This window comes from Equus asinus, chromosome 20, assembly GCF_041296235.1.
Source record: "Equus asinus isolate D_3611 breed Donkey chromosome 20, EquAss-T2T_v2, whole genome shotgun sequence".
NCBI lineage: Eukaryota > Metazoa > Chordata > Mammalia > Perissodactyla > Equidae > Equus > Equus asinus.
The window spans coordinates 73,491,239-73,512,744 of record NC_091809.1 but is presented as its reverse complement, the minus strand read 5'-3'; the positions used below and the strand labels follow the sequence as shown (position 1 = coordinate 73,512,744).

The following is a 21,506-nucleotide window of genomic DNA, read 5'->3' as shown; positions in this document are numbered from 1 at the left end:
ATCTAATGATTGATTTCACCATAGCAGTCAGACTCAGTCATAATAGAGGCCAAATTGAATGGACAAGCTATTGTCTAGTCTCTAAATTGCCTGTATTAGGGAGTATAAATCAGCAAAAACAATACAGTAGGATAGCAAAGAAGGAACAACTGAACCAAAAGATCTTTTGGTATTTTTCCAAAGTAATTGAAAAACATAATTTAAAATGAATGATCAGATAAGTTGATTGTGCATCAGCATTGCTAAAATTGTGAATCATCTTGTGACAACCCTTCCTTAATACAGAAACTTTCTTTCAGAACGCTATAAAGTTCATTGACAAGGGCAGCTGTCGAGAGATCTGGGAGAATGACTGGCTAAAAAAAGAGGTAAGTGGAATTTTTAAAAACAATTTCTTCTTTCTTATTTTTTTTTAGCTGGAAATGACTTTTATTAGTGAGCTGAAGTCATGGGAAAAGCATGGAACTGTGACTGTATGAGGTAGGAGAAAATTCGAGTGGAGTCCTAATCCTGGTACAAGCTGTTACTCAAAGAACACCATAAATAATTTCAATAATAGCCAGAAGTCATTTTTGTTGTCACAATTCAGACAGTATCCTCAAATGTATGAACATTTTTTATGCCATAAAACTGATCTGGCCTTTCTTAGGACCCTACTTCCTTCTGGGTTGTGGCAACAAAGCTAAAGGATTATTCTAACCTCATTCTCTGCTGTTTCAAATTGCCTCTTTGGAATGACATGGTTTCCTTTGGATAAACATTTAATCTTCTAAATTTCCTTTCCTCCCCCTGCTCTTCTCTAAGATGGACCCTTGATGTACAGGGAGGTAGGGCTTACATGCCCTCTTGTGGGGCATGTTACTAAAGAGGGCTCAGATCTAGGGGCTTTCCTTCAGATCCTTGCTCCTTCTGCCTTTCTGCTGTGGAAAAGTGTTTTGATCTGCTCCCTGCACTGGTGACTTCTGAAATGGACTGCTCTGGCCTTTTGGACATTGTGTTGCAGCCAACACCAAACCAACAGTGACAGCCATTTGTCAATGGTCAAGATGTCCCCACCCACTGCAGTCTCTACATCCCATCCCAGCTTGGTCCTCAGGCTGTCTCCATACCTCCTCCTGGAGAGAATGCAGGAACTAGGGGACCCCCTGTGCTGCCTTAGACTCAACTGTCCACCTGTCTCCCTATACCAGTGCTACAGGACTGCTCTTGCTGGATGTGAGGACTTCTAGACCTTCTTTGTTATGAGGTACTGCCCTGTTTCTGTTATATTGTACATACTAGTCCCTCTGCCCTTATCTCCTTACTTCCTTACCCATATCTGCCTGGAAAACTCCAACTCATTCCTTAGGCACAGACTCTGATTATCAATTTCGTTGTGAATCATTTTGTAACCCCTCCAGGAAGTCTTGAGTGCTTTTTCCCCAGTGCTCTCTTGTTTCATTGTAATCCTGCTAAAATATGTTGAAATTGTTTTTGCATCTGTCTCTTCACTGAACAGAGCATGCTATACCTTTTCAACTATATATCCATGAAACCTAATGAATAATCTATGTTCATTAAATAGTTATTGAATGAAAGAATGTCCATGAGTGTAGATATATTCATTGGAGGGATGAATCAAATACATGGCTTAGATGTTAGGTCAAGATTTGAGAGCATGTTCTTGGATGACACAGACAGATAATCTTTGGTCCACATATTACAAGAATGCTACAGAGGATGTGAAAAACTCACAACTTTGAAATTCCCTTTACCTCCAGGCAGGTAGCCACACAACCTTTGCTTAGATGCCATCTGTGAAAGAAAATTCACTATCTTTTGACAGAATTCACTTCAACTACATAAAGCTCTTGTTAGCAAGTTATTTGTACATGATTCTCAAAGGTGCATCCTCAGCACTAACTGGTGTGTGTCCTTAGCTCTGAATCTGTATTTTTCTTTGTCTGACAAATATTTCCACATAGATGTCCCAAAGGCCTTTCAAACTCAACGTTCCTCAAGCAGAACTCATTAAACTTCCCTTAAATTTTCTCTTCCTGCATTCCTTTTTCACAATCTGCTCAGACCCCTGAGGTAAAAATGTCACTGTCAGCTTTCCTCTTCTTTTTTTATTGCCCCCTATTTGATTGAATAGAGTTGGTGAGTCTATGAAACAAGGATTTAAAAATTAGTATGCTTTCTGTGATATCGACAGTTATCTTTAAATTGCCTTTATGAAGTCATGGTGAATAGAAGCAGTCCATACTATTTCCAAAAACTAATCAAGATGAATCCCCAATTTTAAAAAATAAGTATCAATTTAAAAAAACTCAAAGTTAGCTTAACAGTTAAAGAATATTAGGGAGGAATTCCATTCTTTTGCTTTTATTAAATACAACAGTATGATCTTAAGATAATAATTTAACAATTCAAATCTTAAATCTTGTAAGATGCATAGAGATTAGGTTTCAAGAAGATGACTACAAAAATTTATATTTGACTGATAAGAAAGGCTGTTTTGGTGCCTTGGTCCTTCCTACTACAGGCATAAATTATGTTTTGTTTTGTCTTATTTTTTACTTTTCATAATTCAACGGAAATAAAAGACAGAAAAAAGTCAAGTTTAATTGAATCATGAGCAAAAAGCTTAGTAAAAAAGGATAAATCATTTTAAGGTAATTCAATAGATAAATTTCTTTGTTCCAATAAATATCCATTTTACCATTATTAAATTTACTCACAAAATTAATTAAAACCATTTCTGGTTATAAGTACTATCACAAGAATTGAAAATTGCCTGGAAATAGAAAAATGTATGTCAATTAATTTCTTTGAAGAAGGTTTAGAGTGGGTCACTTCTTAAAAATTTCTCCATTTAACTAACTCCCAAGAATAACTAAAAACTTAGATCCTCTGGAAAGGATATGAGATGTCCTATACATGACTGTCATTATCTGGCTTTATTTAGCGTTCTTATTAGGAAAATGAAGAAAATTGACATTTCCAAATGACTTAGAATAACTTAACAAAGGGAAAGCCAGAAAAACTAGACAAAAGGATTCAAAGAGGTTAGCAATCAGAGTTTCGAGTGTGGGGAGGCATAAAGCAAACTTGGATCTGGCAGGGGAAAATCAAGAGCATATATTTAATTCAGAATCCTAGGTCCCTGACTTATAAGAGTTTTAACTAAATTGTCTTTCCTAATTTCTTAAGTACATTTCTTGGGTATTTGGGGAGGAGCTGGGATGGGGAGGAAGACGTGGTCTTCTACTTCCTCCTTTCCACTTTCTTACCCCAGAAATCTAAACGTATTTGTATGGCTATGAAGAGGAACTAGTTTTCATTTCCCTAACATTTCAAAATGCTGGAAGGGAGATAGCAGTTCATGATAACCTTGCTTATACTCTAAGACGGTAGGTGATGTCACAGGATATCATTAGCTTGAAAGATTGGACTTAAACTCCTCCAAAAGGGCCCTCATTACCAGCTTTGGAAGGAGACCAAGAATTGTGTGTTCTGCCTCCCAAGCATGCCAAGCCTTAGGTCAAACATTTCCAAACATCCTTTAATTCTTTCTGTTTACAACCTCTAACTATAATTCCTTTCTCATCCTTTGACATTTGAAAACTATAAACTTTTCCTTAAGGCATTCAATACTGCAATCAAGCTGATTATCTCTCACCATACGAGATCCTAATGCACAACCCCTGGCTCTGTAATTTAGTATAATGGACTTAAACTGTTTTGCTAAATTGTTTAAGGCAGGTAAATAATATATGCTTTTCTTTCTAACTCCAAGTCACCAGCAGCATTTGAGCCTTTTCTATGGCACTGGTATTGTTTTATATTACAATTATTTGCATATTTGTTCACTGGATTGTAAACTCTTATGAGGGAAGGAGCCGTGCCTTATTCACTTTCGTATTCTTCTACATCTAGCACAGAACCCTGCCCATAGAAAGAATAAAGCATTTATTAAATGACTTTTGTGATAGAGATATACATGTGGTAATATACTGAATGCTTCCAGATTCCAAAATATAATAGTTAAATCTCAATTACAAATCAAAAATGTTGGTCATGTCTTTCTGAGTACTCATCTCGGTTATACTCTTGGCAACTCCTAACAAGAGATACTGAATCTAACCCCCTGAGCCTTTGTTTCATCATATTCTCTCCAGACACTTACCTTTTCCAGTTTACCTTTCTTTATTCACACCAGCCTATCCCTTTCTATTTTATACTCTTACTTCTAATTCTTCTATTGTCCTCACCTCTCCCCGTGAGCACCTCTCGATCCCGCACCCGTATAGCTCATGCAGTTTTGGGTGGGCAGAAGTGAGTTGGGGGTTATATCTAGTAGCATTCTTCTATATATTCTTCCAACTATCAAGCCTTCTTTAGACAAAACTTATCAAGACACTTCTTAAAGACTGATGGGAACTCTACTAATAGAACCAGCAAATTTTGTTCATATTTGAGTTAACCATATTTCTTCAGTAAAGGTAGTTAACCCTTCTATATCTATCAATGACCTTCCATCTCCTGCAAAATAAAAACCAGCCTCTTTAGCATTATTTGGCTCTTCCCTAATTGTCCAGTTCCTCTCCTACTTCTTCCCACTCCCGCTTTGTAGATACCCACACCAAAATAATTGTGCCTTTTCACATGTGGTTCCTTCTGCCTAGAATGCACCCTCTCTTGTCGGCCTAGAGAATCCCAACTTGGACTTCAAGATCCAGATTAGATGTCATCCATTCCATCAGTTCTCCTTTACCCCCTCATACCTGGCAGACAGAAGGTGAACCTCTGTCTCCTCTCACAGCAGCTTCCATTATGCTTGCATCACACTGTTCTCTGTTTTTATCACCATCTTTCCCACTAGGCTAAGAGATCCTTGAAAGTTACAGTATTTTGTTGATCCTTTGTTTCAAAGTGTACTGTAGTGTCTGGCACGTAATAGGCATACAGCAAATTGAATGAATGAATGAATGAATGAACAATATTTTATCTACCTGATATTTCTCAGAACTACCCCAGCAGTCAGAGAAAATATAATTATATTATAGAGGCTGATACAAAGGACTACTATGCCTGTACTTCTCTTTTTAAAAATGCAATGTTATAGTATTTTTTTCTGGTGTTATTAGTTTTCTGTGTTGTTTATAACTAACCTTAGCTAGATCTTCATTTAACTACTCAAATACCATATTGATAAATAAATTAGTCTTATTTTCTTATTTATCTCTGCCTCTAGCTCATATATAAGTCCCGTGATGTTTTTGAATGGTAAGGAAGGACAACTCCTGCCCTTCAGCACTAACTGCCTAACCATGCAAACAAGTTCTGTAAATGACAGGGAAGAGTCCCACCCATTCCTTCTTAGCAGAGGAGGACAAAGCAAACCCACTAATAAATAATATAGGATGGATCTTCCCCTCAGGCAAATGCACTTTTAGGAGCTGAATTTCTTAAGGCGAAGCAGAGCTAAGTCACTAGGTACCAACATCCATTCTCTTCTTCTGAGAACAGATTGCAAATCACAAGAAGGAAGTTGAAGAATTGGAAAACACTATTTATGAACTGGAAGAAGAAAATTTGGTGCTTATTGAGCAACTATTCAACTGTAGACTCGTGGATCTTAAAATACCCAGGTGAGAGCCATTAACATATCTAGAAAGTATTTTGTAAACATTTGTATCTGTAAAAAGTTGTTGTTTTTCAAGACAATTTCTTTAGTGCTCCAGCCAGATTGCAATAGTTGGAAAGAAAGGAACTCACAAAATAGCCAGGGTGAAGGTATAAGATTGTTACAGTTGATCATTGTACAGTGCAAACTTTGACTTGCAATGCACAGTATTCATAATAGCAAACACTTAACATGAATGTCACAACTGCTGACCTTCAGAAACCTCCAGGCTGGTAGGGGAAATGCGCATGAAAATAAATGCATGACAGTGCCACTGAAGATACTTGAGGGCGGAGTTAGCACAAAGGAGGGAGTGGTCAACTTTGTGGTAGCTTCCTGGAGGTGTTCTGGATCTCTGGTTACCTTGTGGATATAGAATTGTTTCTTTTGGTAGTTAATGAAAGAGTCAAACTACTTTCTAAGCAGAGAAAATAGCCTAACATTCCAAGTCACATTTATTCCTGCACAAGAGAAACCAAATTTGCACATGGCTTTGTGTTTTAGATTATCTCTTTTCCTCACCTGACAAAAGAAGTCTCAGTATACTACTCTTGATCGAAACTAGGACCCTGGAATATAGAGTTAAAACTCAAAGTGGAGTCAGCCCTGATGGCCTAGTGGTTAAAGTTCAGCACTCTCACTGCTTCGGCGGCCCCAGTTTGTTTCCTGGTCACAAACCACACCATCCATCTGTCAGTGGCCATGCTGTGGCAGCAGCTCACATAAAGAACCAGAAGGACTTACAACTAGGATATACAACCATGCACTGGGGAGCTTTGGGGAGGAAAAAAAAATACAAGGAAGAAGAATGGCAACAGATGTTAGCTCAGGGGGAATCCTTCCCTGCAAAAAAAAAAGAACAGTTCAAAGTGGCATTCATAATTTAGACAAGTAGTCAGTGTCAACGAAAATAATCCATAACCAATCTATAAATGAAAATTTGGGAGAGTTTATTCTGAGCTGAAATCTGAGGACCATAGCCTGGGGCCTTTCTTCCCGAAGGAAGAAAGGGCACCAAAGAAGTGAGGTATACAGAGTGGTTATATACCCCCAGACAGGACGTTTCACATAGGATTGAAATCTCCCTCCCACACTAGTTACAAGATTGCCCTGTCGGCACAGCGCTTGATGGACACAGCAGGTAGTGGGTCTGCTCTCTCGGAGGGCGTAGCAGGAGGCAAGTCTATTGTCTTGAGCTGGGTGGTCACAGGTGAGCGCAGCAATCAGTTTCTAGCCTAAGGAAAGATGCTTAATCCTTAAAGAAATGCCAACGTTAGGAGGGGGAGGGAAGTTGCACCTTTATCTCAAGGGCCTTTGCTCTTCCATAGGGAATATCTAAAGCAGATATACAATGCATGCTCAAGGGCCACGGTCAGGCCCTTTTGGAAAGACAAGGTCAGGCCAAATTAGGTTTACACAAAATGGCTTCCTCATATACCCCAATACATCCTATTACTTGCCATTTTTATTTGTCATCAGAAACAGGAAATAATCTAAATAGCAACATGTTTAGGAAGAGAGAGGAAATAAATCACACAATTGTAGTGTGTACATGTGCAAGATGGGGAGAGAAATGTCTGGGTCTAGGAATTAAAGCAAAGAAGTTCAACATGGTAGAAAGGCCAGTAAAATATTCCAACCGAAGTAGTTCCTGTTGCTTGCATGGCATGGAAAAATGCTATTTGAGACATAATAAGGTATTTGTTGTTTACAAACTTTCTAATATGTTCTAAGAAGGCTGGATACAGGTAGGTTGTGAGGTTTTTGTTGGCTTGGATAAGTGATGGATGTCAGGATACAAGATTGGAGGAACCTGGGAGACAGTGCAACTACTTGATAGTGGAAAGCTGGGTGGGACAAGGTAGAGAAAGAGACCACCTGCCTGCCTTCCACAATTTACGTGTGCTGCCCTGGAGAGGTAGATACCAATGTGGATGATGTGGGCACCAAGGCTGAATGAATCATCAGGCTGAATGGACTCCTGTGTTTCCAGTCTGATGCCTTTGAGGGCCCCCGGGGGTGGGGGTTTTACTGTCCCCCCAGTAGGCAATGCTGTCTTTTGCCAGCCCTCCTTTCTATGATCAGGTCTCCAGCTTCCACACTCCTGTCCTGCCTCTAAGACTTGCCATCTGCTGGTGCTGCCGCCTTCTTTGTAATCACGTCTGATCTCTGCCAGCTGTTGCTGGTGCTATGGCTTCTAACACTGTGCTACCTGCTGTCCACTATCCTCTTTTCAGAACTGGCCAAACCTCAGGAAAGAGCCACCCTCTAAACTGCCAACTCTGCTTCCTGCTTCAGTCAGCTCAGTCTGCTGTATTTGATCTGGTGCTGACATGGATGTGACGTGCTAATTATAACAGAAGGGAATTCCTTCACTGGCCAGAGAGAACTTGGCAAGGGCAGGAAGGGAGATGAGAAAATTTTAATGGGGATTTTGATGAAGTTGTTTGCCGTGTTGTATGCAATTTAACACTATCCTTTGTCTTCCCCACAAAAATCTTCAGTAAAATCCACATAGTTCATCAACACTTGTGGGTGGTTTTCTTTAGTGAGAGATATGAGCACTTAGTCTTGCTTCAGAGTTGGGAGAGATAAAGTCAAAATCTCTTCAAGGGAAAAGAAATGGGCAACATTTATAAGAACTGGGTTAGGTCTCCTGGTAGACGCTTCCATGGGACCTTGAACTTTTCCTTTGTAACTAGCATTTATCACACTCATGACTACTTATCTAATGTCTGCTTCCTTGCTAGATTGTAAACTCCTTGAGGCAAGTGTTTACGACATTTTAGAAAGATCTGCATAAAGAAACAAATAAATGTGTAAACCCTTAATTATCTGTCAGGAGCTTTTACTGTATCCATTTTCAAGTCAAAGAAATATAACACATTGTGTATTTTATGGTAACTGCCCTTTCCACTTCTTTGTTGAGAATTCAGTCCTGTATAATATTAGTAAGGTGGTGAGAAATAGACATGAACTGTCCCCAGTAGACATATTAAAAGTTCTGTTTTCCTATTTGGATGAAAAATGGAGTATTCTAGCTAGTAGTTACTACAGTTCCCATTCAGAGCTCCACAAACTGTTTCCCTTCACAACTCCCATAGAACACCATAGCATTTGTTTGACGCATGAGATGAGGTGACTGTCATCCAGAGGTGACTCCCTAGGGATTCCAGTGCCCCAGAACTGAGGCTGAGTGGACCCATACCTACAAGTCTACCTAACACTAACTTCATATAATAAAGTTCTTTAAAATATTTTCTGTATCATTAAATATCAAGCGTTGTTGCCCTATGGTGGTACAAAAGTGACAACAATAACAATTAAGAGAGGGGCCAGCCCTGTGGCTAAGTGCTTAAGTTCACGTCCCCAGCTTTGGCAGCCCCGGGTTTCGCTGGTCCAGGGTTTTGCTGGTTGGGATCCTGGGCACGGACCTAGAACCACTCATCAAGCTGTGTTGAGGCGGCATTCCACATACCACAACTAGAAGGACCTACAACTAAAAATATACAACTATGTACCAGGGGACTTTGGAGAGAAGAAGGAAAAATCTTTCAAAAAAAGAAAACAATTAAGAGAGAAGTCAGATTTGTGAAGGTTATAGCATAAGATCTTAATTATTCAAATGGTAAAACCAGGAAAAAAGAGAATTCTATAGTCTCAGACATATCTATCTGCAGACCAGAGCTACCCGTGAAGCTAGCCTTTACTAACTTAAGTCTTAAGAAGATTTTACAGATATAAATATTGTATGTAGTTACATTATTTGCTGGAGCCTTAAGCAGTTTAAATAACAATTTATTCATGTTCTTCAAATAATTGACAGCCTGTAATCCAAGGGATTCACTTTCATTGCTGAGCTGCTAAGCATGAGGGGTTGTTTGCTTATTTGCAAAGGTCCAATTACTTCATGTTATCTTCAGGCAAACTTCATGGGAAAGCCATACGGAGCTTTCAAGGCATCATATTTTCCAACTGAAAATTCAGCGGGCATCTGAAAAGCAGAGCACAGAATTAAATACATGTGCAGAGAGCCGCAACAGCAGACAGACAACTCGCCCGGCTTGTAGCTAAGGCTGCCGCTCAGTGAATGCTTGAACCTAGATGTCACCCTGGATGCCTATTGCTCGCTGTCTTTCTCTTTTTCCCTTCATTTTAAAACCACCCCATTCAGGCTGCTGTCATTCGTCACCTGGATTACTACAACAGCGACCTAACTGGTGTCATGCTCACTTTCCTTTCTGGGACTTTAAATGCGTTATTCCCTTATCATGGAATGCCCTTCCCTCACCCTTAGCTCTTCCTTGGCAAACAGCCCCTGGTTCTTCAAGACTCAGCTCAGGTTTCATCTCCTCCTGGAAACTCTCCCTTACCTCTTAAAGCTTAATCAGATGCTTCTTCTCTCTGCCCCACAGCTCTTCGCACACTATGCTAATTACCCATCTTGGTACAAACCATCACCCTAAAACACCGCCAGCCTGTCGGCCACTTCACTGGGCCTTATGCTCCTCGGGGGTAGAAACTATGTCTCATTTTTGAACTATGTGTCTCCAGCACCTAGCAGCGAGATGGACACTAGAGAGCAGGTAGTACAGTCCTTGTTGACTGACAGACTGCTTTTCTTATTTGTTCATTTAGGCGACTATATCTTACCCAAGCTGCTGGACTGGAAGTGCCACCTGAAGAAATGCCTTTGGAGTTTCCAGAAACATATATAGGTATTATTTTATTATAATGATGATGGATTTTTTTTTTTTCAATTTAACAAACACTTACTGAGCATCTGTCATGGACAGGCACCTCATATCCAAGAGCTGTTCTGGGAATAGGTACATGCCAGCTCTCCTGTATTTCTCTTCTTCTTGCAGCACTTGTCCTAACTCATCTCCTTTGTCTTGTCCTATTTTCAAATCAAAGGCACTATGTTTCACAGTGAATTAAACAGATACTGGTGGAGAGGGACAGAGTATTGTCTACACTGGCATGGTTTGGGTTCCATTGTAGCCACCCAACCAAAATACCAACACGCACATAAGTTCCCATATGATTACTGCAATTGATTAGCTAACAGAAAGAAATACAACTTAGAGTTTCTAAAAATGAGACTCATTCTCACTTTAATACATAGATTCTACATTTCTGATTCTCAAACTTCTTTCAAATTAAAAATATGACAAAGTATTTATTTTATTTTTATTTGTATGTGTCCAAAATGTATACATAATTAATTTCTTTGCATTCATCCCAGGAAAGGCAAAATCGCAACCCACAGAAGTAAAACGTAGAGACACGATGAGCTCCTCAGCTGGGAGCAGTGCTTTACATGTTAGTCATGAGGATAGCATCCAATATGGCCAGTATCCAAAGATAGATGAAAAAGAGATCTCATGTATAGAGTTTGGGGCCTCTGATATGAAATACTTACTATATGAGGATGAGCGGGATTTCAAGGTAAGGTTCATGAGAAAAAAAACTTTGACTACTAAGAGAGTGCTATTTTATTAATTAATGGATAAAATTAGTCTAAAATATGGATATTGAAAAATTCAATTATTAGTAAAATGGGCTCACCATTCACATTTCTCATTCAACACTGTTTTCACGCATACCCTTGCCCAGTTTGCTACATATATTCATTTATAAACCTCCATTACTAGTATACCACGTAAGTTATCTAATGCTACATAATAAATTACCCCCAAACTTAGTGGCTTATAACCATAATCATGTATTCTCTTTCAGGGCTTCTGTTGGTTAGGAATTCAGGAAGGGCTCCACTGGACAGTTCTCAGTCCGGCTCTCAGGCAGTTGCAGTTGGCTGGGGCTTCAGTCATTGGAAGGCTTGAATGGGGCAGCAGGATCCACTCCCAAGTGGCTCACTCATATGGCTGGAAAGTTGATGCTGGCTAAGCTGGGGGCTTCAGTTCCTCTTCACATGGGCCTCTCCACAGGGCACATTTATTGTCCCTGTGTTATGGTATCTGGCTTCTCCTACCCAGAGCAAAGCAATCCCAGAGACCAAGATGAAAGCTGCAGTGTTTTGTATGACTTAGCCTTGGAAATCGTCCACCATCACTTCCATCAAATTCTATTGGTTGATATAGTTACAAAGTTCCACCCAAGGGGAGGGAGTGTAGCTCCTGCACCTTGAAAGAGGAAGGACTATCACATTGTAAGAAAAGGATGTGGGATAGGATATCTATTAGTGTGGCCATCTATGGAAAGTAGAAACTGCCACATATACCATTAGGTGAAACCTAGAGTATCAAGCCTTTTAATTTTAAAACCTTTTGGTACATTCCAATTACCCCCACATCCACCCCTTGATATTTTCCTTCTTGGTTCTATCAATATCTTTAAAACTTCTCCTAGAATTTAAGTCTGGTAGGAAAAAGAGTGATGTAAGAAAGCAGAAGAAATTGAATAAATCAACAAAAACCATTTTAACTAAGTACAGCTCAGTCCTGCTACTATCAAGTGACAATTTAAAGACTAAAATCCTAGTCTCTAGAGCATTCAAACACACCCAACAGTATCTTTGAATCATGATGCCTGGTATGTTACGATGATGTCAGGCTAATGGACAACCGTCTGCAAAATTCCCAAATTGCATACCATTTGGTTGGATGAAAGACCTCCTTACTTTCCACGGAAGCTTGTGATGTGGTATAAATGGCATTATGTAGGCTATGGACGGAATTGTGTCTCCCCCACCGCCCCAAATTCATATGTTGAAGCTGTAATATCCAAGGTGAGTGTATCTGGAGATAGGGTCTTTAGGAGGTAATTAAGGTTAAATGAGATCATAAAGATGGAGCACTGATCTAATAGGACTGTGGCCTTATAAGAAATATTTTACCAGTTAAAGAGCTTGCAGGGGATAGTATCTCCCCACTCCAGCTAGTTCCCCCATCCAACGCCCCGGAAGACAGGCCTGCCAGCCTTGCTGCCTGCTCTTTGGGAGACCTTGGCTACATGCCCCACAGGGTATATAAGTTTACTGAGCCGTTTTTTATTTACAGTAGCTCTCGTGTTTCACATGTTGTCCAGCATTCAGGCAATTAGAAGGGCAATGAAATCTGTCAGATAAAGGCCAACCATAGTAAAGAAAACCTAATCTATTGAGAGTGGCAACTTGCAGAATAACCTCTCCTCTTCTCTTCTACATCTGTTCACTGCAGGATTACGTAAAGTTGGGCCCCCTGGAAGTGAAGCTCATGAGTGTGCAGAGTAAGAAAATGCCCATTCATTTTCAAGAGAAGGAAATGCCAGTCAAATTCTGTGAAGATGTCAGGATTCCAGAAAGCCACATCACATATAAGATGATGAAGTCTTTTCTCTAAGACTGAAAGCTGCAAAGTAAAACAACTTTTCTTTATAAATTTTCTTTGGAAACTGAAGTATATCAGTTGCCCATTTTATTTACACTTTGGTCCATTTTTAAACCAGCTGTCATTTCTATGGGTCATAATTTCATTTAAAATCAAAGTTCCAAGTATCCAGCTATTCATTCACCTGGATGGCATGAGTGACCAAAATGAAAGTACCCTTTATATTTCCATATTCAAGTATTCAGAGGCAAGACGGTGAGCCCAATGTGGTCTCTGAGGTTCCTTACAGCTTAGAAATTCACTGATTAGGGGCTGGCCCCGTGGCTGAGTGGTTGGGTTCGTGCGCTCCACTTCGGTGGCCCAGGGTTTCTCTGGTTTGGATCCTGGGCGTGGACATGGCACCGCTCATCAGGCCACATTGAGGCAGCGTCCCACATGCCACAGCTAGAAGGACCCACAACTAAAATACACAGCTATGTGCTGGGGGGATTTGGGAAGAAAAAGCAGGGGAAAAAAAGGGAGAAGAAGATTGGCAACAGTCATCAGCTCAGGTGCCAATCTTTAGAAAAAAAAATTCACTGATTAGTCCAGGATTCCAATATGAAATGGTTAAACCAGAAATTTTTCTAAGAAAAACTTAGCATAGTGCTGACTGCACATCTTTCCCTCTGAGGGTGCTGACTGATAGACAGCCAGTCCACAATTCAAGCCTGCTCTTCTTTAACCCAACACTGTTAATAACAAATACAAAACATTTTAGAAACAAATAGATTTGAAGGTGGTAATATGTTGCATAAAACTGTTCCACCAATAGGGAGATCCCTCTGCCATCAGCTATATCAAGTCTGAATTGCTGAGTCCTTATCCAAGGCCATTACCGCTTCCCTCTTATGGGTACCACAAGCCAAGGACACTGTGACTGTGCCTGAAGTTGACATTAGTATTCCATTTTCAAGCTAGATCTACTTATAAAGTTTTTTACAAGAAACACCTTTTAAATATAAGGCCACAGATAAAGTGAAAGTAAATCCACCATGTCAACATCAGTCAAAAGGAAGGTGGTGTGACTAAACTATCAGATAAAGTAGACTTTAAGGTAAGAAGTAGTAAGAGAAGTAGAGAAATGAAGAAAAGCATTTCATAATAACAGATCAAACCATCAGGATGATATAACAATCCTAAATTTGTATGCACCTAATAAACATGATCTCAAAATACATAAAGCAAAATTTGCCAAACTAAAAACACCATGGAAAATCTTATGTATATCTTACCTCAATAAAAAAAGAAGAAAGACATAGAAAAATTTACAGTCAGACTTGAAGATCTTACCACACCTCTCGCAATAACTGATAGATCAATCAGACAAAAAAAATCATTAAGGATATAAAAAGTTAAACAACTGTTGATACCCATTTTTTTCAAGTGCACATGAAACATTTACAAAAACAGACCATATGCTGGGCCATAAAGCAAGTCACAAAAAATATTCAAAAAATTGAAATGCATAAAACACAGTTCTCTGACCACAGTAAAAAAGAAAAAACTTTAAAAAAAACCAACAAAACAAAAAACAAGAAAACTCCAAATAATTTCAAAGTAAGCAAGATAATTCTAAAAAAACCCATGGTTGAAAGAAGAAATCACAAGGAAAAAATATTTCAAATTGAATAATAAAAAATATGACTTCAAAACTTGTGAGATCCAGCTAAAGTGGTGTTTAAAGGGAAATTTATAACTTTAAGTTCAGGTATCTAAAAGAAGAAAGGTTGAAAATGCAATCATTTAACTTTTTATCTCAAGTATCTAGAAAAAAACAGGAAAAATAAACTTAAACAAAGTAGAAGAGAGCCAGCCCTGATGGTCTAGTGGTTAAAGTTGGGCATTTTCACTGCTTCAGTGGCCCATGGTTCACTTCCCTGTCTCAGAACCACATCACCCATCTGTCAGTTGACATGCTGTGGTGGTGGCTCACGTAGAAGAACTAGAAGGACTTACAACTAGAACATACAACCATACACTGGGGCTTTGGAAGGGAAAAAAAAAAAAGAGGGAGATTGGCAACAAATGTTAGCTTAGGGTGATTCTTTCCCTGCAAAAAAATACAAAAAGCCTTAAAAGAAAGGAAATAATGAGAAGAAATCAATTAAATAGAAAGCTGACATATAAAAGAGAAAATCAACAAGGCCAAAAGCTAGTTCTTTGAAAGGTTAATTAAATTGATAACCCCTAGTAAGACTAACAAAAAGAGAGAGAAAACAAATGAAAAGGAAACATCACTGCAGATTTTATAGACATTATTAAAAAGATAATAAGAGCAAATTAAGGGAAAAAACTTTCCTAATAAATTTGACAATTTAATGAAATGAAAACATTTCTTGAAAACATTTCTGAAAAACAAGGAAATAAAAGTTCTGAATAGTCCTAGATCTGTTAAAAGAATCAAATCTGTATTTTAGATTTTTCCCACAAAATTTCAAACCCAGATGACTTGCTTCACTGGTCAATTTTTCCAAACATTTCAAAACGATATAATATAAAACATACACAAAGTTTTTCAGAGAATAGAGAAAAAAGGCACTCTTCCAAATGATTCTATGAGACCAAAATAATTTTAATACCAAAACGTGGCAAGTCATTACAAGAAAAGAAAACTATAGGATAGTCTCTCTCATGAACATAGGTGCAAAATGCTTCACAAAACATTAGCTTATTGAATCCAGCAATATGTGTATATTTCATGAAAAGGGAATGCAAATTTGGTTTAACATTCAAAAATCAGAGTGGAAACATGAACAAGATCAGTGGATTATATCAATGTCAATATCCTGGTTGTGATATTGAACTATAATTTTGAAAAATGCTATTATTGAGGGAAACTGGGTAAACGATACATGTGATCTGTCTGTATTATTTTGTACAACTGCATGTAAATCTACAATTAGCTCAAAAAATCAAGGTATAATGAAGAGAACATAGCGATAATTCATATAATCATCTCAATAGAGGTAGCATTTGATAAAATTCAATAGTGTGATAAAAATTCATATCAGTATGATAAAGCTTTTAGCAAACAAGGAACATCCGGAGGGGGGAAAAAGTGCTCTAGCTAACTTTCCCTTTGAGGTCAGGAACAAGACACAAATGTTCACTCTCACACTTCTATTCAGCAGTGTTGAATGGAGCTAGAGGTTCTAGTCAGTTAAATAAAGAAAAGAAAAAGAAAAGCACAGAGATGAGAAAGGAAGACACGAACCGTTTTACTTATAGATGTCAGGGTTCTGTATGTAGATAATCCAAAGTAATCTACAAACTGTTAGAATTTACAAGTGAGTTGAGCAAAGTCACAGGGTAGAAGATCAATAAAGTTCCATTCTATTTCTTTATACTAGCAACAAACAACTGGAAAAAAAATATCATTTGCAATAACATCAAAAACATCAAAATCAAGGTAAGCATCTAGTGAAATATGAGCAAGACTTCTACGCTGAAGACTTCAAAGCATGGTTGAGAGAAATTAAAGACTTAAATAAGTGGAATAAGTAGAGAGAGAAACCATCATTGTGAATTGGAAGATTCAAAATAGCTAAGACGTCAGTTCTTTCCAAATTGATCTATAGACTCAGGGCAATCCCCATCAAAATTCCAGCAGTTTTTTTGGAGAAATTAACAAGCTATTTCTAACATTATTATGGAAATTTATAACCAAGGCAAAAGACCTATGATAGCTGAGACAATCTTGAAGAAAAACAACAAAATGGGAAAACTTAACACCACCAAATTGCAAGACTTAATATGACATTTCAGTAATTAGGACGGTGCAGTGCTGGCCCGAGGATAAAGAAAAAGTCCAGTGGAACAGAATAAAGAGTCCAGAAACAAACCCACACATATACAATCACTTGATTTCTGACAAAGATGCTGCTATAATTCAGTGTGTGGTGAGGGGATGGTCTTTCTAGTAAAAAATGATGCTAAGGTGACTGTATATCTGCATGGCAAAAAAAGAACCTTGACTCCTAAATCATACTATACCCAAAAATCAAAGTGGATCAGAGTCCTAAATGTGAAAGGTAAAACAATAAAGCTTCTAGTAGGAAATACAACAGAATATCCTCATGCACCCCTTCGCACACCCAATCAATCCCCAAAGCCTATGCTTGAAATTACAAACTACATCTGATACATGGGTCAATGTAGATTTGGCAGTGTTCCACATGGCCCCCCCCAAGCCTACAGCTTCCTACGTCACCCACTTCCCTGGAAAAAAAAATCATGCCATAAAAATCACTAACCATGAAAAGATTGGTAAATTGGATTTTGTTAAAATTAAGATCTCTCTTCATTAAAAGACACCATTAAGCGAGTCAAAAGGCAAGCCACATACTGGGAGAATATATTTCCTATCCATTATCTAACCAAAACATCATATCCAAAATATAAAAGAACTTCTACAAATCAGTAGGAAAAAGGACAATCCATTTTAGAAAAAAAAAAAATGGGCAAAAAACTTGAATAGGCACTTCACAAAAGAGTATATCCAAATAACTAACAAGCACAAAAAGGAGATGGACACTACTACACATCAGGGAAAAGCAAATTAAAACCATGAGATAGCCCATATACCCACTAGAATGGCTAAAATTAAAAATTTGAAAATAGCAAATATTGACAAGGATACAGAGCATCTTGAACTCTCAAATATTTTTTGATGGGAATACAAATTGTCACAAACACTTTGGAATATATTTGGAAGTATTTATTAAAGCTGAACGTATATATGTCATGATCCAGCAATTCCACTCCTGGCTTAATATGAAACAGAAATGAGTGCTTATGTTTACCAGAAGACATGGATTGGAATGTTCCTAACAGCTCTATTGATAATAGCCAAAAGCTTAAAACAACCCAAATGACTACCAGCAGAATGTATAAATAAATTTTGCTATAGTCACACCTTGGAATACTATACAGCAATGAAAAAGAATGAACTACTGCCACATTTAGCTATATTGATCAACCTTATAGGCATAATATTGAGTGAAAGAAGGTAGACACAAAAGAGCACATACAGTATGATTCCATTTACATAACATTCAAAAATAGGACTAGCATACTAATCTTGATGACAAAAGTCAGAACAGGGGTTACCTTTGTGGTGGGGAATGACTAGGATGGTATATGATGGAGTTTTCTGGTAATCTTGATCTGAGTGGCCGTTAACATGGATGTGTTCACTTTGTAAACATTCATCAAGCAGGGCACTTAAGATTTGTGTGCTTGACTGATATATTTTATACTTCAAAGATGTTTCCAAAAAAATTGTCCCCCAAGTACCCATATTTCAAATCCATTCCATAAAGTGACAGCGTGGAAAGGCTGTGCTTGTGTTTCGCAGTGTGAACGGCAGCAAGAGTGTTTCCTGACAGGAAGGCAGAATGCTTTGTTAGGGCAATCTTTCAAAGGTTGATAGAAACAAAAATGTCCTTGGAAAAGTTAGTAACAATATGGAGTGGATTTGCCAATTTTCTTTTTAAGAAAGAAAGGTAAACTTTTTATAGATAAGATTTATCTTTTCTTTTCTCAGATAGGGAAAAAAAAAACAAAAAAACACTGACTTTCCACTGGGACAAATCAAAGAGCTTCCAGTAACTGACAAATACAGCCTATGCGGCAGCTCACTGGTTTCAGCAGGTCAGCAGAAATTGACATTGTTTTTCTCTCACACTTGGAAAGTTCAAACCATGAGATTATTAAAACAAGCCAGGCATAACATGGTAGGATTCCAGCATTAATTTGTTAGTTGTGGCAGTTTCTCCTTCACAATGTGAATTTGAATCGGAAGAAAATATCAAATGCCTTAAAGTCTTGTTTGCTGCCAAGAAGATGTCAGAGTCGAAAAGTCATCCTTTGGAAAAAGAAGGGGAAGAATGTTCTTTCCTTCTGTTAATACTGTGTTTAGAATTTGGAGAATAGCAGTATCTCTAAAACAAATATGCAGGATTTTCTTAACGCAAATTCTAAACAGCTTATGGCGGTAGCTTGTTAGATGACTGTGTTACAAAGGAAATCTCAATAAAGTTGTTGTACCACTGTGAACTTCCTATCAATGTCACTTATTCAATGGAGAGCTTATCAAATGAGTCCTTCCTGCCAGGCACTGTGCATAAGGCTTTGGGGGGCAAAATGCAATGGCCCCTTTCCTCAAGATGCTCACGGTGGAGGGCCGGCCCGGTGGCGCAGCAGTTAAGTTCGAAAGTTCCGCTTCGGCAGCCCAGGGTTCCCCGGTTCGGATGCCGGGTGCAGACATGGCACCGCTTGACACGCCATGCTGTGATAGGCGTCCCACGTATAAAGTAGAGGAAGATGGGCACGGATGTTAGCTCAGGGCCAGTATTCCTCAGCAAAAAGAAGAGGATTGGCAGCAGTTAGCTCAGGGCTAATCTTCCTTAAAAAAAAAAATAGGGGCCGGCTCCGGGGCCGAGTGGTTAAGTTCGTGCGCTCCGCTGTGGCGGCCCAGGGTTCGGGCTCGGACATGGCACCGCTCTTCAGGCCACGTTGAGGCAGCGTCCCACATCCCACAACTAGAAGGACCTGCAACTAAGATATACAACTATGTACCGGGGTGGGGGGGCGGGGATTGGGAAATAAAGCACAAATAAATAAATAAGAAGAAGATGCTCACGGTGCAGTCTGAGAGTCTGATGGGTCAAGGGAGCCTCTCCAGGCTGGTGAAACCAGCTCTCGCTCTTCAACACTAACAGCAGAGAAGGAGGCAAGGAAAATTGGAGGAGCCAGGACAAGATATTCTTGGTGGAGTGGATGGTTGTGTTAAACTAGAAATATTCTATTTTTAGCACCTTTGGTAATAGATTAGGAAAATAAATTTAAGATGAATTTAGGAGAATTTTATGTAGCTTTTGGGTCTCAGAATAACCAAGCATGTGAGTTTTATATATTGCTATTCAAGATTTTGGGGGGTAGGAACTGGGTGTCAGTCTCTTTAACCTCAGGCTGGGAAATTGCTTAGTTTGGCCTAGGAATTAGACAAATCTGAAGAACTTAAGGAAGTGTAAAGAGACAGGGTAGAGTATGGGAAAACACATACTGTGGAGTCACTTTAAGCAGCTGCCTTGAATCTCCAGCAGTCTCTTAATCTCTTTCGAACCTGGTTTCCTCACCTGCATTCCAAGGACCTAATTCCCATATTGCAGGATTATTTTAAGGATTAGAAAGAGTGCATGTAAGCTGCACAGAGTAGGAAGGCAACACACGGCAGTTGAAGTGATGACTGACATTTAACAGTCATCTCAGGAAGTAAAGCCCAATTCTCTGGTTGTCCACGCAGGGCATTCACGTGAAACTTCGCCCAGGGTGACTGTGTCCCATCCATCACATGCTGTGAGGCGCCGACCCTGTCTCTGATGACAGCTGGGCCCTGCCCGCTCGCATCGAGGGGCTTGCTTCCTCCTGGGGAGGCTGGGGAGAGGGACTCAGCCACCACCTGATGTGAGCGCTCCCAGGGGCCATGCCCTGAATCTGCTGATCTACAGCAGGCTGCAGGGACAGGTAGTAAATCCAGTTCTAAAATTCTTCAGAGTGTGTGTGTGGGGGGGGAGGGGGAGCGCGTGGCACTGTGGGTCAGTGGTGACATTTTTGTTTCCTTTTGTGTCCCATGGTCAGACACTAGAGCAATTCAGGGAACAGGGAGGCCAGGGAATTTTTGTGGCAATAAAGGGCTGTTTGTTAAAGGTCCCTTGATCCTCGCTTGTTTTACTAGATCTCAACACAACAGTTCTCTGTATTTTTCTTGGAATAAAACTGGCTTTTGCACTAGACGCAAGGAAATGTGCCCTCAAGCAGCGGAGGCTTTCTAAATATTAGTGGCTTTAACTCGATTAAGTATTTCCATTTCCTATTCCTGTGACTTTGTGAGGCTCAAGTTCCCAGAACAGCTGCTTTTTTTGACCACGACTCTTTGGGTTGGTTATGTTTTAGGTCATTCTGTTCTTATGATCTGAGTAAGTGCTAAAAAACTTCAAGATACTTTTAAAGATTCTTCACGTAGAAACGTTTTCAGATTTCCAACAGATGGAGTGAGTTTGAGAGGGACCGCTTATTCAGATGGCCTCACAGATTCTGAGTAAAAGGTTTTGTCAGCATTTCCTTCCTCAAGTCCTGTGCTCAACTCGCTGACCTCTCGCCTTCTTGGGTTAGGGTCATCTTTTTGTATAGTCTCAGCTAGAAAAATATGCTAGGACTTGCAACATTTTCCTCCTAAGAGGAATAAAAATTAGCTATGTTGGATTCTGCTTTGTATGGCTAACCAAGGCCACTGAGGCATTTTTATCTTAAATCCCTCAGACATCAAATCAGAGGAATGGTGGGCTCTGACCTCCCTTGAGGTTCTGGTGCCAGTGTGCAATTAACTTCAGATCTTTGATGTTCTTTGACTGTTACATTTCATTTTTGCATCAGTCGTTTTTTCCTAGCCACTTAAAAGGTGT

The 21,506-nt window shown here is 39.2% G+C and overlaps 1 protein-coding gene across 1 annotated transcript in view; it reads left to right on the top strand.

Moving 5' to 3' along the window:
* The window catches only part of CCDC83 (coiled-coil domain containing 83), a 48,165-nt gene extending 35,103 nt beyond the window's left edge, over nucleotides 1–13,062 (top strand). The window contains exons 8-12 of the mRNA XM_070490478.1: nucleotides 300–368; nucleotides 5,512–5,633; nucleotides 10,307–10,386; nucleotides 10,908–11,119; nucleotides 12,850–13,062. Of these exons, the coding sequence (XP_070346579.1) occupies nucleotides 300–368; nucleotides 5,512–5,633; nucleotides 10,307–10,386; nucleotides 10,908–11,119; nucleotides 12,850–13,011 (645 nt within the window). The 3' untranslated portion in view covers nucleotides 13,012–13,062. The remainder of the gene's footprint in view (nucleotides 1–299; nucleotides 369–5,511; nucleotides 5,634–10,306; nucleotides 10,387–10,907; nucleotides 11,120–12,849) is intronic.
* The last annotated feature ends 8,444 nt before the right edge of the window (nucleotides 13,063–21,506 follow it).